The 17,062-nt window shown below is 42.5% G+C and overlaps 1 protein-coding gene across 3 annotated transcripts in view; it reads left to right on the top strand.

Moving 5' to 3' along the window:
* The first annotated feature begins 5,509 nt into the window (after nucleotides 1–5,509).
* The window catches only part of A2ML1 (alpha-2-macroglobulin like 1), a 51,248-nt gene continuing 39,695 nt past the window's right edge, over nucleotides 5,510–17,062 (top strand). For 2 of the 3 annotated variants that reach the window (XM_040235100.1, XM_040235101.1), the window contains exons 1-8: nucleotides 5,510–5,604; nucleotides 6,720–6,903; nucleotides 7,413–7,575; nucleotides 8,338–8,390; nucleotides 13,431–13,451; nucleotides 14,190–14,349; nucleotides 15,504–15,588; nucleotides 16,279–16,396. In XM_040235100.1, the coding sequence (XP_040091034.1) occupies nucleotides 5,540–5,604; nucleotides 6,720–6,903; nucleotides 7,413–7,575; nucleotides 8,338–8,390; nucleotides 13,431–13,451; nucleotides 14,190–14,349; nucleotides 15,504–15,588; nucleotides 16,279–16,396 (849 nt within the window). In that variant the 5' untranslated portion in view covers nucleotides 5,510–5,539. Of the gene's footprint in view, nucleotides 5,605–6,716; nucleotides 6,904–7,412; nucleotides 7,576–8,337; nucleotides 8,391–13,430; nucleotides 13,452–14,189; nucleotides 14,350–15,503; nucleotides 15,589–16,278; nucleotides 16,397–17,062 lie in introns of all 3 variants that reach the window. The other variant, XM_040235099.1, reaches the window with a different exon arrangement.

Genomic DNA, 17,062 nt, shown 5'->3' on the forward strand with positions numbered 1-17,062 from the left:
TAGTGATGCTTCCTAAGGCCCACTTGACTTCACATTCCAGGATGACTGGCTTTAGGTGAGTGATCACACCATCGTGGTTATCTGGGTCATGAAGATTTTTTTTTGCATAGTTCTTCTATGTATTCTTGCCACATCTTCTTAACATCTTCTGCTTCCATTAGGTTCATATCATTTTTGTCCTTTATTGTACCCATTTTTTTGCTGAAAATGCTCCCTTGGTATCTCTAATTTTCTTGAAGAGATCTCTAGTCTTTCCCATTCTATTGTTTTCCTCTATTTCTTTGCACTGATCACTGAGGAAGGCTTTCTTATCTCTCCTTGCTGTTCTTTGGAACTCTGCATTCAAATGGGTATATCTTTTCTTTTCTCCTTTGCTTTTCACTTCTCTTCTTTTCACAGCTATTTGCAAGCCCTCCCCAGACAGCCATTTTGCTTTTTTGCATTTCTTTTCCATGGTGATGGTCTTGATCCCTGTCTCCTATACAATGTCACGAACCTCCGACCATGTTCATCAGGCACTCTATCTATCAGATCTAGGCCCTTAAATCTATTTCTCACTCCCACTGTATAATCATAAGGGATTTGATTTAGGTCATACCTGAATGGTCTAGTGTTTTTCCCTACTTTCTTCAATTTAAGTCTGAATTTGGCAATAAGGAGTTCATGATCTGAGCCACAGTCAGCTCCTGGTCTTGTTTTTGCTGACTGTATAGACCTTCCTCATCTTTGGCTGCAAAGAATATAATCAATCTGATTTTGGTGTTGACCATCTGGTGATGTCCATGTGTAGTCTTTTCTTGTGTGTTGGAAGAGGGTGTTTGCTATGACCAGTGCATTCTCTTGGCAAAACTCTATTAGCCTTTGCTCTGCTTCACTCTGTACTCCAAGGCCAAATTTGCCTGTTACTCCAGGTGTTTCTTGACTTCCTACTTTTGCATTCCAGTCCCCTATAATGAAATGGACATCTTTTTTGGGTTCTAAAAGGTCTTGTAGGTCTTCACAGAACTGTTCAACTTCTTCAGTGTTACTGGTTGGGGCATCAGCTTGGATCACTGTGATATTGAATGGTTTGCCTTGGAAACAAACAGAGATCATTCTGTCATTTTTGAGATTGCATCCACATACTGCATTTTGGACTCTTTTATTGACTATGATGGCTACTCTGTTTCTTCTAAGGGAACCTTGCCCACAGTAGTAGATATAATGGTCATCTGAGTTAAATTCACCCATTCCAGTCCATTTTAGTTCACTGATTCCTAAAATGTCTATGTTCACTCTTGCCGTGTTCTGTGATCGGGGAGATGGCACTCAAGCCCACATAGGCGTTTAATAGTTAATGTGAGTGAGTGAGTGAAAAGTCACTCAGTTGTGTCCAACTCTGCCCCCCTATGGACTATACAATCCATGGAATTCTCCAGGCCAGAATACTGGAGTGGGTAGCCTTTTATTTCTCCAGGGGATCTTCCCAACCCAGGGATTGAATCCAGGTCTCCTGCATTGCACACAGACTCTTTACCAGCTGAGCCACAAGGGAAGCCCAAGAATACTGGAGTGGGTAGCCTATCCCTTCTCCAGCAGATCTTCCCAATCTAGGAATTGAACCAGCGTCTCCTAAATTGCAGGAGGATTCTTTACCAACTGAGCTACAAGGGATAGTTCATTATAAAACTTCAGCTGGTCCAGAATCTGGCTGCCAGTGCAGGGGGACATGGGTTCAGTTTCTGGTCCAGGAAGATTCCGCAAGCTGCAGATCTACTAAGTGCAGGTGCCCCAGCTACTGAAGCCCTCGCGTCCTGGAGTCCATGCTCTGCAGCAAGGGAGGGCAAAGCAATGAGAAGCCAGGCACTGCACCAAAGAATGGCTCCCGATCACTAGAACTAGGCCAGATCACATGCATGGCAATGAAGGCCCAGTGCAGCCAAGAATAAATAAATACATAAAAGGAAAATAAAAACCTTTAGCTGTATTATTCTTATTGCTTCTGTGATGGCTCCAGTACTTCCCGCATACTGACACAGATGAAACACCCCATCTTTGCTCTGGAGGAACCGTGCCTCCTTAGATTTCAGGCTGTTTAGCTGACTTAACTTTGACTCAGCTCTCTGGTTCAACTTTTTGGTTCAAGAAAAGCTTTGATCTTGCAGTTTGTCTTGCTTTTCCCCATTGGCATTTTTGCAACCATAGAGGAAGTGGAAATTTCTAAAAATTAATTTGTCTTGTTATTTCCTCCCCCACCCCTTCAATTAGTATTGCAAATCATTCTCTTTGTCACAAAACATTATTTTAAATAGCTGAACTCTATTAATTTATATTACTATAGCAATGTTTTCAACCAAACTCATATTATTGGGCATTATAATAGACATCATATTTTTTGTCCCCCGCATCTTTACCCCAACCCTCTTCTTTCTTTAGAGGGTTTCTCATCTCCAAGTTCATGTGGTCTCAGAATGACCCAATAACTCCCTATCATGCTATAAGTAAGCAAGTAAGTAAGTTCAGTTGTGTCTGACTCTTTTGCAACCCCATGGACTGTAGCCCACCTGGCTTCTCTGTCCATGGAATTCTCCAGGCAAGAATACTTGGGTGGGTAGCCATTCCCTTCTCCAGGGGATCTTCCTGACCCAGATATTGAACCTAAGTCTCCTGCATTGCAGGCGTACTCTTTACTATCAGTGCCACTTAGGAAGCCCTTTCATAGTATCCTGGCTACAATAGTTGATTCAGAAAAGAGTGTATGAAAAAAGGAACAAAATCTTTCTTTAGAAATTTATATAACTTAGATGAAAATTTTTGTCCACTGAAATCCTAGAGCTGAAGGAATATGGATTGAGGACATACAGTTGTCATCTTCCTCATCACTTAAAGGAAATCCTCTGTGTGGCAGGAGATGAGCAAATAAGATGGAAAAATTGGGGGTGGGGGAAATGAATCCTGGCAGCATCAAGGCTCCAATTCCAGGCCATAAAGTTTTCAAAGTTTCTCCAGTTCAGTTCTTTATTTCTTTTTTAAAATATTTTAATTTGTTTATTTTTCTGGGTCTTAGTTGCTCAGGATCTTTGATCTTTGTTACTGCTTGCAGGTCTGACTATAAAGAAAGTTGAGTGCTGAATAATTGATTCTTTTGAACTGTGGTGTTGGAGAAGACTCTTGAGAGTCCCTTGGACTGCAAGGAGATCCAACAAGTCCATCCTAAAGGAAATCAGTCCTGAATATTCATTGGAAGGACTGATGCTGAAGCTGAAACTCCAATACTTTGGCCACCTGATGCGAAGAACTGATTCATTTGAAAAGACCCTGATGGTGGGAAAGATTGAAGGCAGGAGGAGAAGGGGACAACAGAGGATGAGATGCTTGGATGGCATCTCCGACACAGTGGACACGAGTTTGAGTAAACTCTGGGAGTTGGTGATGGATAGAGGCCTATATGTGCTGCAGTCTATGGGGTCGCAGAGTCTGACATGACTGAGTGAACTGAACTACTGCTTGCAGGATCTTTAGTTGCTGCATCTGGGATCCAGTTCCCTGAGCAGAGATTGAACCTGGCCCTGTGCATTGGGAGCATGGAGTCTTAGCCATTGGACCACCAGGGAAGTTCTCATTCTTTCTTTATGTCTGAAAAGTGTAAGTGTAAGTGTAATTCACTCAGTCATGTCTAACTCTTGGTGACCCAATGGACCGTAGCTTGCCAGACTACTCTGTCCATGGATTTTTCTAGGCAAGAATACTGGAGAGGGTAGCCATTCCCTTCTCCCAGGGATATTCCAAATCCCAGGATTGAACTTGTGTCCCTTGCATTGCAGGCAGATTCTTTATCATCTGAACCACCAGGAAAACCCTTTTTTTTATGTCTTATTCTCCCCAATTATTAAAAACTCTTTTTTGTTTAAGTAGGCTTGATTCAGGTTGGTCACTGTTGTTAGAAAGTATCCTAACTAATTTATACTTTAGGTGGCTTTCAAGTCTTGCCATTGTAAAGAGCACTGGGAAGAAACTCAGTGCATATATTTTCTGCATATGTGCCTACTCTAGTTTCCCATAAAAATATGTTCCCAGAATAAGAGTCACTGGGTCAAAGAATATGCAAATCAGTGAGGCTCTTGACCAGTATTGTGAAATTGCTCTCTGAAAGATTGTCCAATGTATATTTCCTCTATGATGGGTGCAGAGTACATCATGAGAAACGCTGGACTGGAAGAAACACAAGCTGGAATCAAGATTGCCGGGAGAAATATCAATAACCTCAGATATGCAGATGACACCACCCTTATGGCAGAAAGTGAAGAGGAACTAAAAAGCCTCTTGATGAAAGTGAAAGGGGAGAGTGAAAAAGTTGGCTTAAAGCTCAACATTCAGAAAACGAAGATCATGGCATCCAGTCCTATCACTTCATGGCAAATAGATGGGGAAGCAGTGGAAACAGTGTCAGCCTTTATTTTGGGGGGCTCCAAAATCACTGCAGATGGTGATTGCAGCCATGAAATTAAAAGACGCTTACTCCTTGGAAGAAAATTATGACCAACCTAGATAGCATATTCAAAAGCAGAGACATTACTTTGCCGACTAAGGTCCATCTAGTCAAGGCTATGGTTTTTCCTGTGGTCATGTATGGATGTGAGAGCTGGACTGTGAAGAAGGCTGAGCGCCGAAGAATTGATGCTTTTGAACTGTGGTGTGGGAGAAGAGAAGACTCTTGAGAGTCCCTTGGACTGCAAGGAGATCCAACCAGTCCATTCTGAAGGAGATCAGCCCTCGGATTTCTTTGGAAGGATGATGCTAAAGCTGAAGCTCCAGTACTTTGGCCACCTCATGAGAAGCATGGACTCATTGGAAAAGACTGTGATGCTGGGAGGGATTAGGGGCAGGAGGAGAAGGGAACGACCCAGGATGAGATGGCTGGATGGCATCATGGACTCAATGGACGTGAGTCTGAGTGAACTCTGGGAGTTGGTGATGGACAGGGAGGCCTGGCGTGCTGTGATTCATGGGGTCGCAAAGAGTCGGACACGACTGAGCGACTGAACTGAACTGAACTGATGATGGGTATAGTTTCCTATTTTCATACAGTCATGATAATCATGAATAGTATTAAAAAAAATCCACCATTAGGTAAACGCCTACTGCTTTGAATTGATACTGCTCCCACACCTGTGTTTCCAAATACATCTTAATAGAATAATAATAAGAGGAAAAAAAAAGATCAAATGTGAATGGGAATTTGGAAAGAAATCAGAAGGAAAGGGAAGGACCTCAAATGTGTTCTGAGAGGTTTACCGCTGTGAATACATCAGCCCTGGTTTTTCCCCTAAACAGGTTTTTGAGACTGGCTGAGCCAGTATGAATGTTTCAGGGAGAAATCAATTTTAAGAAGTGAATAGAAGCCCTACCCTGCTATACCACCTCTGCCTGAGGCCCCAAAAGGTGATTGGCTGTGGCATCCTCATTGCTCCACATCCTACCTGGGGGGTAGCATATATATATACTACGGGGGTGAGCCAACCTCTGGCTCCTGCTCCTGAGGACTCTGTCACCCACAAAGATGTGGGCTCAGCTCCTTCTAGGAATATTAGCCCTGTTGCCAGCCTCGGCAGGAAAATTTCTTCCGTAAGTGCTTGGTGTGTCAGTGTTGATTTAGGGCAGGTGGCGTCTTCGTCCATCTTTCTAAGAAATAACTATGGGGGGGCAGGAGATAACTTTTGGTTTATTTTAATGCCCTTTCATCTTTTTCTTTCTTTGGTTTTATTTCTCCTTTACCCAGAGAGAAAAGCTAAGTCGCCAAGAAGAAACTTTAAAAAATATGATAATATCGAAATATAGTAGCCTCCCACTGCCCTGATCTCTGTTGTTCTGGTTGTTCAGTTCTTGTTGCTCTTTCTTTATGTCTGAAAAGTGAAAGTGTGAGTCACTCAGTCGTGTCCGACTCTTTGTGATCCCATGGACTGCAGCACTCCTGGCCTCCCTGTCCTTCACCATCTCCTGGAGCTTGCTCAAACTCATGTCCATTGAGTTGGTGATGCCATCCAACCATCTCAACCTTTCCTTCTCCTCTTGCCCTCAATCTTTCCCAACATCAGGGTCTTTTCCAATGAGCTGGCTCTTCACATCAGGTGGCCAAAATATTGGAGCTTCAGCTTCAGCATCAGTCCTTCCAATGAATATTCTGGATTTATATCTTTTAGGATTGACTTCCTTTAGGATTGACTGGTTTGATCTGCTTGCAGATCCCAAATGGAACTCACTTCCTCCTTGGTACCCTGGGCCTAGGTTCTCCATGGTGGCCTATGGTGGGGGGGCAGGGGGAAGGGTGTGAGTATAAGGCTGAGTTATTTGTTATTTTTCTCCTTCTCCCTTATAGAAAATAAGGGTCATAATGGCAGGTGCTTTGTCTCTTTAATTCATTGCTACGTGCTGAGTACTCAGGAGAGGGATTAATTATTTTTCATTGAATAGATGATTCATTACTGCCCTGAAATCCTTTTGCTTCTTTAGAAGAAGTGTAGTTCTGAGAGCTTAGATGGTAAAGAATCCACCTGCAATGCAGGAAACCTGCGTACGATCCCTGGGTTGGGAAGATCCCCTGGAGGAGGGCATGGCTACCCACTCCAGTATTCTTGCCTGGAGAATCCCATGGACAGAGGAGCCTGGTGGGCTATAGTCATGGGGTTGCAAAGAACCAGGGAGACAATTAGTGACCAACACTTTTTCCCTTTCTTTAGTAGAAACTATCTGGTGGCATTGCCAGCCCATCTTAAGTTCCCCTCTACTCAGAGGGTTTGCTTGGATCTGAGTCCTGGGTACAGCAATGTAAAATTCACTGTTACTCTGGAGACCAAGGGCAAGACTCACACATTGCTGCAACAGTTTGGACTAAAGACGAGACACTTACATTGCTCATCCTTTTTGGTAAGTACAGGCTTAGCCCAGCTCTCATCCTCAGTTTTCCTATTCTCCTCCCTGGATGCACTATAATTTGTCTTTAAGTATGTTTTTTGTTATCTTACTTTTTGCCATGGCTTCTAAACTCATCTCTCATCAACTTCAATTCCTGGCCATAACTTCAGATATTATTCTCTGGCAACTTTTTTTTCTTTCTTAAAAAAAAAAATTTTTTTTTTAAATTACAGAAATGTATGATAACACATTTACAGGTGATTTGGAAAATACAGAACAAAGTTACATAGAGTTCCAGTAGATATTACAATTATTTTTTTCAGTAGATAAATTAAGATTTTTACTTGGAATTTTAATATCAGACTTCTGGCAACTTTTTCTAGGCTCCAACCTTGCCAGCCCCATCAACTCATTCCTTTCCTTTTAATTTCTCTCTTGGGTTAAGACTAGTTGGTTCTGTCCTCTCCCACCCTACCCCCAGTCTCCTGTTCCTCTCCAGAGCTCTCCCCTGTCTTGGCCAGGTACCACTTCCTTCTGGTGGCACAGAAGAAGTAGCCACCGTCCGGGTGAGAGGAATTGGAAATAATGTCTACATTGAGGAGAAGAAAAAGGTTCTGATTCAGAGGCAGCAGAATGGCATCTTTATACAAACTGACAAACCTGTCTACAACCCAGGGCAGCAAGGTAAGAGGCACACAGGTGGGATGAGACAAAAGCCAGGGAGTATCTTCACATATTCGCAGAGGGACTTTGCGGATTGGTGGTAGCCCCATGGACCAAGGAAGAGGTGGAGGGATGGAGGAAGCCTGGAGGGATAAAGGGTTATAGGTGCTGAATGCAAGCAGTGCTGCACAAGCAAAAGAGTAGTGGGTGGAGCTGCTACTGTGTGTGTGCGTGCGTGTGTGTGTGTGTGTGTGTGTGTGTGTGTGTGTGTGTGTGTGTAAAACAAAATACAGGGAATTCCCTGGCAGTCTAGTGGTTAAGACTCCGCATTCTCACTACCGTGGGTCTGGGTTCAGTCCCTGGCTGGAGAACTAAGATCCTACAAGACCCAATGCATGGCCAAAAAATTCCAATAAGTAAATAAGTAAAACAAAATACAGATTTCTCCTGGAAAGGAATTTGGCAGGTTTAACTGGATCACTGGGTCTCATTGCAAGCTGCCTGTGTAAGAATCAGAAAACATCAAGGGCATATGGCCCAAGCTCTAGGATTTATATTTGCTCCCTCTTCCTTTGAAGCAGATTCCATCCTGGACTTTCAAAGTCAGGAGCCGTGACTGTTGGGGCATTAGCTGTCTCTCAGACTTAGTTTTATTTCAAAAGTAAAACCTGGTAGGATTTTGCTGACTCAGAAGTATGTATGAGGAAGCAAAAAGGTGGAAGAAAGAAAGATTCTGAGGTGAGGGGAAAATCCCTTTTGCTAATGACGCCCATTTCCTTCTAGTGCATTTCCGTATCGTCACCCTCACCAGCACCTTTGTTCCAGTGAATGACCAGGTAAGAGTTTCACTGGGAAGAAGGACCTGGCAAGGGAACGTGTGAGGGCAGACTGGAGAACGAGGGAGGAGAGACTCTTTCCAGGGGAGGAGGCCCTTTAGAAGCAGAACACTTGTGGGTTCTACAGTCAGGGAACTAGTCCAAATCTCCCAGCCCCCATCTGCCTGAAAGCAGGCAGCGGCATCTCGCTCTCAGGTTTGACATCTGAAAGCATCAATTAGGTTAACATTCTTAAGAGACGGTTCCATTTGCCTCTGTTAAGAGCTTTTTCAAACATCAAGACGTTCCCTCCAGGAGTGACACCTAGTGGCTCTGCAGTTCAAATACTAAGAAGGAATTCAGGAATACTTTTAACAAAAGGAAGAAATAAGAATCTTTTTCTTCTTCTTCTTTTTTTTTTTTTTACTACAAGGCAAGGTGATTTATAGCATAGACAATTTTCTTAAGGCAGCGTTCTGTGCCAAAGGTAAAAATGCGGTAACATTTGGCGAATACTTAAATTTTCCTCAAACAATTGGATCACTAGAAACACAAGTCATATGATTTGATTTGCTCTGAACTTAGAGCTTGTGTCATTTCTACACGCGTTTGAAATACTGGGTTGGCCCAAAAGTTCGTTCGGATTTTACATACCATCTTACGAACTTTTGGCTCAACCCAATACCTCTCAGACACCCCCAGCTGCCTTCTTCATCCTTCAGTTACAGCCCATGTAGTCAAATGAAAAATTTAAAGATAGTCATGGAAAAAAATAAAATAAAATAAAGATAGTCATGGAGAAACCATTGCTTATATTTCCATCTCCATGTTCCCAGGCTGCTGTTTCCTTTCCTGTTGTACAGGGAAGCTATAAGTTTATTGTTGATCAGTAGCCTTCTCCAACCACTACTTTCTTTCCTGATTTAGAATTGGTTTTTTAGTTTCTCCTTCCTATTGCCGGTATTCTTTCCTTATCACTTAGGTATAATATTAAGTTGTTGTTTAGTCATTCAGTCATGTCCGACTCTTTGTGATCCCATGGACTGAAGCCCACCAGGCTCCTCTGTCCATGGGATTTTCTAGGCAAGAATACTGGAGTGGGTTGCCATTTCCTTCTCCAGGGGATCTTCCCTACCCAAGGATGAATTCCAATATTCTGTTTGGCGCGGATTCTTTACCACTGAGCACCTTGGAAGCCTTGATTCTAGAGCTAGGATGAGGGTCAGTTCAGTTCAGTTGATTAGTTGTGTCTGACTCTTTGCAACCCCATGGACTGCAGCTTGCCAGGCTTCTCTGTCCATTACCAACTAGATGAAGGAGTCAAAGTGTGGCCAAAGTTAGAGTTATTTTAGACTCTACTGCCCCCTGGGTGTTGATCTCATTAGCTACTCCTCTTACATTGTCTTGCCTCTGTTCAAATTGTGCTGAATTACAAGTACTCTGATTTCCGTACTTCTGTACTCTCTTTCTGTTGTCATATTACTCCACATACCATTTCTCTAGTCAGCCCCTACTCCAAGTTGCAACTTGGAGCCCTGAAAATCTGAAACACTGAATTTGGAACTCCAAATGAAACATTGCAATTAACTAAAAAATGGAGTGGTAGGACTTCCTTGGAGGTCCAGTGGCTAAGACTTCACAGTTCCAGTGCAGGGGGGCCCAGGTTCAATCGCCTGGTCGGGGAACTAGATCCCACATGTGGCAACTAAGAGTTTGAATGCTGTAGTTAAAGATCCCACATGCTGTAACTAAGACACGGCACAGCCAAATAACTTAAAAAAAAAAAAAAAAAGAAGAAGGGGAGTGACAAAAACTGTGAGTTTACAGAGTTCAATATTTCATCCTCAAGCAACAAAAGTATACATGCTAGTAACTGATTGCATACAGCTTTGTTGCTTACCTAGTTATTCAGAAACTTCAGGTAGCTTCCAGCGAAAATGCTACCTTTCTGGTTGAACACTTACTGGTGTCCAAAGCTGCTTCTTGACTCTTTAAAAAAATGATTTTGTTCTCGAAGGAACTGTTGTTTTCCCCCGTAGGATTTATAGCAATGGCAGTAATCTCGGTGACACTTGCCTTCTTATCATGTATATAGCCAGGTTTGTGCATGTCCTATTTTTCCCTTTAGGAAGAAGGGCAGAATGTCCCCCCACCATATCCCCCAGCCCCAAATGTACCACTTGGGCATGTGGATTCTTTTGAGCTGAAGGCTGGGTTCATTGAGAAAAGAGCTATTACTGAGATAACTTTTTTCCTTCCAGTCTTATTGAGATGCAACTGACGTACAGCAATGTATAAACTTAAGGTGTACAGCATAATGAGTTGACTTATATACATCATGAAATAATGACCATAATAAGTCTAGCGAACATCTGTCATCTCATATGAGAGCCTGCCTGCTATGTAGGAGTCACAGGTTTGATGCCTGGGTCAGGAAGATCCCTTGGAAGAGGGAGTGGCAACCCACTCCAGTACTCTTGCCTGGAAAATCCCGTGGACAGAAGAGCCAGGCAGGCTACAGTCCACGGGGTTGCGAAAGAGCTGGACGTGACTTAGTGACTAAACAACACTCATCTTATATAGATACAAAATTAAAGAAGTAGAAGACAATGTTTTTTCCTTGTGATGAGTAGTCCCATTTAAAAAATTTTGCGTGTGTTCCCCTTACCTGAGGAGATATCTCCAATAAAATATTACCAAGACCAATGTCAAAGAGTTTACTGCTTATATTTTCTTCTAGAAGTTTATGGTTTCAGTTCGATTGTTTAGTAACATATTGGTTAGACTCTATGTGTTTGTGGGTTGTTTTTTTTTTTGTAGTTGATTTTTAGTCTCATAGTGTTGTGGTTGAAAAAGACTCTTGATATGATTTCAGTTTTCTTAAATTTACTGACTCTCTTTGTATTCCATCATGTGTCTATCATGTCACAATATTCCATTTGCACTTGAAAAGAATGAATATTCTGCTTTAGGTTGAAATAGTCTATATTGTATAGAATGTTCATTTGGTCTAATAAATTGCCAAAGGCCGTTGTTTACTTACTGTGTTTCTCTCTGAATGCCTCATCCATTGATGTACATGGGGTGTTAAAGTCCCCCACTGTCATTGTGTTACTGTTAATTTCTCCCTTTATGTCTATTAATGCTTGCTTTCTTTAGGTGCCTGAATCTTTTAAAAAGAATATCTTAAAGAAAATATTATTATAACACCTGAGGAAATTAACAAAAATTATTTAATATCATCTATATAATACTAATTTCTAAGTTTTCCAACTAACACATTTTTTTTTCCCAAACTAATCTCTGATCTGCTGCTGCTGCTAAGTCGCTTCAGTAGTGTCTGACTCTGTGCAAATCCATGGACGGCAGCCTACCAGGCTCCCCCGTCCCTGGGATTCTCCAGGCAAGAACACTGGAGTGGGTTGCCATTTCCTTCTCCAATGCATTAAAGTGAAAAATGAAAGTAAAGTCGCTCAGTCGTGCCTGACTGTTAGCTACCCCATGGACTGCAGCCTACCAGGGTCCTTCGTCCATGGGATTTTCCAGGCAAGAGTACTGGAGTGGGGTGCCATTGCCTTCTCCAATCAGATTCATGCATTATATTTGGTTGTTACATTTAAAAATGTTCTCATATTCTAAACTAATCCCCCTTATTTTATTAGTTTGACTTTTTTGAGAGAGAGAGAGCACAATGATGTCAGGCTAGATGACTTATAGAATGTTCCCATTATGGAATATGATATTTACTTTTGAGGAAGCCTAGGTGGCAGGGCTTCCCAGGTGGGCTAGTGGTTAAAAAAAAAAAAAAAAAACCCTACCTGTCAATGTAGGAGGCAAAAGAGATGCAGGTTGTTCCCTGGGTTGGGAAGATCCCCTGGAGAAGGGAATGGCTACTCACTTCAGTATTCTTGTCTGGAGAATCCCATGGACAGAGGAGCCTGGCAGGCTATGGTCCATAGGGTCTCACAGAGTCGAATAAAACTGAAGCAACTTAGCATAGCAGCGTAGTTGTCTTATGGAATATTCAATAGTCTTGATTTGCCTGATTATTTCTCACTGTGTAATATAACTTGTTCTTTTATCTTCTGAAGGCAGTTCTGAAGTCTTAGGTTTAAACTAAACTTTTGGTAAAAATATTTGGTTAAAAAGATAGATAATGTTGGGAACCTCAAATATGTCTCTTCAGGAGGTACATAATGTCAGGTTGCCCCGTTATTAATGATGGTGAGTTTGATTGCTTAGTTAGGGTGGATGGTGAGTTTGATTGCTTAGTTAGGGTGACGGCAGATTAATTTCTCCAGTGGTAAGGTGTGTTTTTTTTTTTTAATTAACAAGTAATTTGGGCTGACACTTCGACACCTAGCACAAGGACTCCTTGTCCAATTAAACTTAGTGGTTTTCATGTCCATTTCCTTGAGGAAATGACACATGATCCTTTGATGGAGCTATTTCAAACATTAAAAAAAATAAATTATTTTGGACTGCTTGAAAGTAAGATTCTTGCCCACTGGTGTTCAGAAAGTCGAGGAGGAGGCTAGGAGATAGTTGGCTCCCAAGAAGAGGTTCAAATATGAGGGAGTCTCCAGAGAATGAGATGGTGGATAGCATCACCATGATTTGATGGACATGAATTTGAGCAAACTCTGGGAGACAGTGAAGGACAAGGGAGCCTGATGTGCTGCAGTCCATGGGGTCACAAAGAGTCGGACACAAGTTAGCGACTGAACAACCACCACCACCACCAGATACTAATACTTTCCTTTAGGACATGTTGTGGAAAAACTCAGTCACAGAGCACTGAAGGATGCTGAGGGTCAGAAGTTCCATTTCTTCAAAGTTTTTGGAGACTAGCAATCCCTTTAGGAAAGCTCTTCTTTCCGCTCTCCCAATCCATAAGGCTTCGCCTCGTTGTTACTCTTACCAAGGCATGAAGGAGCCATTTAGAAAGGAAGGGGTAGGTAACAGAGAAAGAGAGAGGCCTTTGTGAACTTTTTGCTTTCAGCAAGCCTACCCTTATTGCTAGCTCTGCCTTAACCCTTATTATCTGGTTTTCTTTTTCAGTACTCCATTGTGGAACTGCAGGTAAGTAGAAGTTTCTTTCTTTTTTGCTGTCCTCTGTGGAGAAGGTGGTTGATTCTAAGCCCCAAAGCCAGCAACAATCGTGGGATCTTGGTCCAGAGCCTGAGACTTTGCACCGGCCCCAAGTGCCTGCAATTCCACCTAAGCTGTGCCTGTTCTCTTGCCTCTGCCCACCCCGCCCCTCAACCTCTGTAAATAAGGACAGCAACCTCTACAGTGATGAACCTCCCTATTCTGATTCCTGCAGCTTCTTTCTCTGTGCTGTGTCAGTCCAGCAGAGCTTGGTTCTGTACCCCTCTTAGTCTTTGGGATGGCTAATATCACAGACACTCAGCCACTCAACATGACAAGGATACCTGTGAGAAGTGTTAAGAAAGAGGCAAGAATTCCCCACAATACCCCCTCCATTTTCCCATCAAATTAGCTCTCTTTCAGGTATCTTAGTCAGTCCTTCAGAGTTACCTGTCTTAAGGGACTAAGAATTAGCATTCTTCGTAAAGAACATCTTACATAAACAATGGTATCCTGGATAACATTCTGAAACTGGATAACATTTTAAAGAACCTAGTCTAACTATTTGAATCCACCGAGGGTTCTTTTCTTCCTGGATGCAGACCACAGGGGTTATGAACAGCAGGTGGGATTCTTTACCCGCTTTTTGCTTCTTTACCTGCTTTCTGCAGTGCAGGGTGGGAATCAAAGAGGCAGGCACGTCATGAGATTTCTTTTTCTTGAGCACAGGATCCAAATAACAATAGGATTGCACAGTGGCTGAACGTGGTGCCCAAGCAAGGCATCGTAGACCTGTCCTTCCAGCTGGCACCAGAGGCAACGCTGGGTACCTACAGTGTGGCTGTGGCTGATGGCAAGACCTTTGGCACCTTCAGTGTGGAAGAATATGGTAGGTGGGAGAGTTAGTGGGTCAGAGTGTTGGACATGATCTTGTGTAAGAACCAGCAAAGGTCAAGTGAAACTTACTGTGGAACTAGGTCAAAGATGGCAGAAGATTTTACTTCCAGTGGAGCCTCATCTCCAATCCAATGGACATGAATTTGGGCAAACTCTGGGAGATGATGAGGGACAGGGAAGCCTTGCGTACTGCAGTCCACGGGGCTGCAAAAAGCCAGACACAACTTGGTGACTGAACAACAACAACAATATACACTCATTGTAACACGTTAGCATAAGCTAAGTGACACACCCACTAGCACCATGACAGGTCCCAGGCTGGCCATCAGAGATAAGAAAGTGGGCTATGAACCAGCCCGGAAATCTCCATCTCTTCCCCAAAATAGTTGGATTACTCTTCCTGCTCATTAGCCTATGACGTTTTTACTGTTGTTTAGTTGCTAAGTCATGTCCAACTATTTGGTGACCCCATGGACTATAGCCCTCCAGGCTCCTCTGTCGGTGGGATTTCCCAGATAAGAATACTGGAGTGGGTTGCCATTTCTTTCTCCAGGGGATCTTCCTGACCAAGGGATCAAACCAGCATCTCCTGCATTAGTAGGTGGATTCTTTACTGCTGAGCCACCAGGGAAGCCCAGCCTATGAAATTACCCAGCCCATACAAACTAACCATCCCATATTTTCATGCCTCTCCCCTTCTGAGATGGCTCACACTCTGTGGTATGTGTTTCTCTTTAAATAAATCTAATTCTTACTTTTTTTAAAAGGGATTATTTATTCATTTTAGTGCAAAATCAGTAACTTTGGGAGGATTTTCCCTTAATAATGCCCCATTAATTTAATTAGCCGGGCTTCCCAGGTGGCCCTAGTGGTAAAGAATCCTCCTACCAATACAGGAGTCCTGGGTTCTATCCCTGGATCAGGAAGATCTCCTGAAGTAGGAAATGGCACCCCACTCCAGTTTATTCTTGCCTGGAAAATTCCAAGGACAGAGAAGTGTACAGTCCACAGGGCTGCAAAGAGTTGAACGTGATTGAGCAATTTAATTAGATAATTATTATCACTGTTTTATACCCCTCTGTTCACTACCTGTGTAGTCAAACTTTCTTCCTCTTCATTTTCCATCTCTCTTTCTACTCTCTCCAGTGCTGCCTAAGTTTAAAGTGGAAGTGGTGGAACCCATACAGTTATCAATGGCGGAAGACTCTTTCTTAGTGAAAGTTTGTAGTAGGTAAGAATAAAGCTCTGGATCCATTGAGGATGAAAGCTATATTGAGAGAGGTTGTGATCGAGTATTATGAGGAGAGGATTGTGGAGGTAGTGGGTAAATCTTGTGATGTTTTATGTGGCTCAGAGTCACAATTTCTGCAAAAACACACTTTTTAAAAAAATTGTTTTTTATGTGGACCATTTTTTAAAAAGTCTTTTTTGACATTTGTTACAATATTGCTTCTATTTTATGTTTTGGTTTTTCGGCCATGAGGCATGTGGGATCTTAATTCCTGGACCAGGGGTTTAACCCGCATCCTCTGCATCAGAAGGTGAAGCCTTAACCACTGAACCACCAGGGAAATCTCAGGGACACACTATCTGCATTTTTGTGCTTACTTTCCTCTGCTTTCTCAGCTGGCATTATTGGTTTAGAGTCTACTTTGTGCAGAGCACAGTATTGAATCCCATGGGAAGGAGGAGTAAGGAAAAAGAAAGACACTATTGTCCTTTGGGTGGTATTTATTTTGCAATGGCAATACTCTAAAGCTTTGAGTAGAGCAGAGATGTGAATGAGAGCTGGAGAAAGGTGGGACTTTCAGAGCGCTTTCAGAGATGGGCATGCTGAAGAAAGGAAAAGTGTTTAGGGGAGGAGGGCCTGGATCACAGGTGGACTTGCCCCTCTCTGATTCCTCATGCTTTTCTGGGTTAGGTACACCTATGGAAAGCCCGTGCAAGGAGTAGTGCACGTATCAGTGTGTCAAAAGCCATATACTTACCGGTATCCAGATCCAGAACGGTCGCAAAGATGCAAGAAAGTCTCTGGACACGTGAGTAAAACAGGATGTAGAAAAGGAACCTTATTCTTATGTCCTAAAGAGTAAGTAAGCACCAATATAGAAAAGTGGTTAAAAACACCCAGAGTAGAAATAATTTCGTGTGGTTAGTACCTCATTTCTAAAAACATAGACATCTTGTTATCCCTCCAAAGATAAAGCTCTTTTAGAATCTGCCTTGGGATCAAGAGATTAACCTAAACACTTGGAAGATACAATTTTCCTGTTCTGAAGGTGGTTCTTTTCTCCTTCTCATATCTTGGAACTTTCAAGTCATGTATGGGTGTATGCTTCATGTTATGGAATACTTTTTCTATCTTAAAGATGGAGAAACTGGGAATTCCCTGGTGGTCCAGTGGTTAGAACTCCATGCTTTCATTGCCAAAGGCCCAGGTTCAATCTCTGTTTGGGGAACTAAGATCCCATAAGCCATGTGGCTCACACACACACACAAAAATTGAGAAACTGAAGTATAGAGATAAGAAATAATTTTCTTCTACAGGACATCATGAGTTAGAAGTAGAGATTAGGGTCTTCCTTGGTGGTCCAGTGGTTAAGAATTTGCCTTCCAATGCAGAGTATGTGGGTTCAATCCCTGATCAGGGAACTAAAGATTCCACATGCTGCTCAGCAGCTAAGCCTGGGAGCCGTAACTATTGA

The sequence above is a fragment of the Oryx dammah genome, unplaced genomic scaffold (assembly GCF_014754425.2).
Source record: "Oryx dammah isolate SB20612 unplaced genomic scaffold, SCBI_Odam_1.1 HiC_scaffold_29, whole genome shotgun sequence".
In the NCBI taxonomy this organism is placed as follows: Eukaryota; Metazoa; Chordata; class Mammalia; order Artiodactyla; family Bovidae; genus Oryx; species Oryx dammah.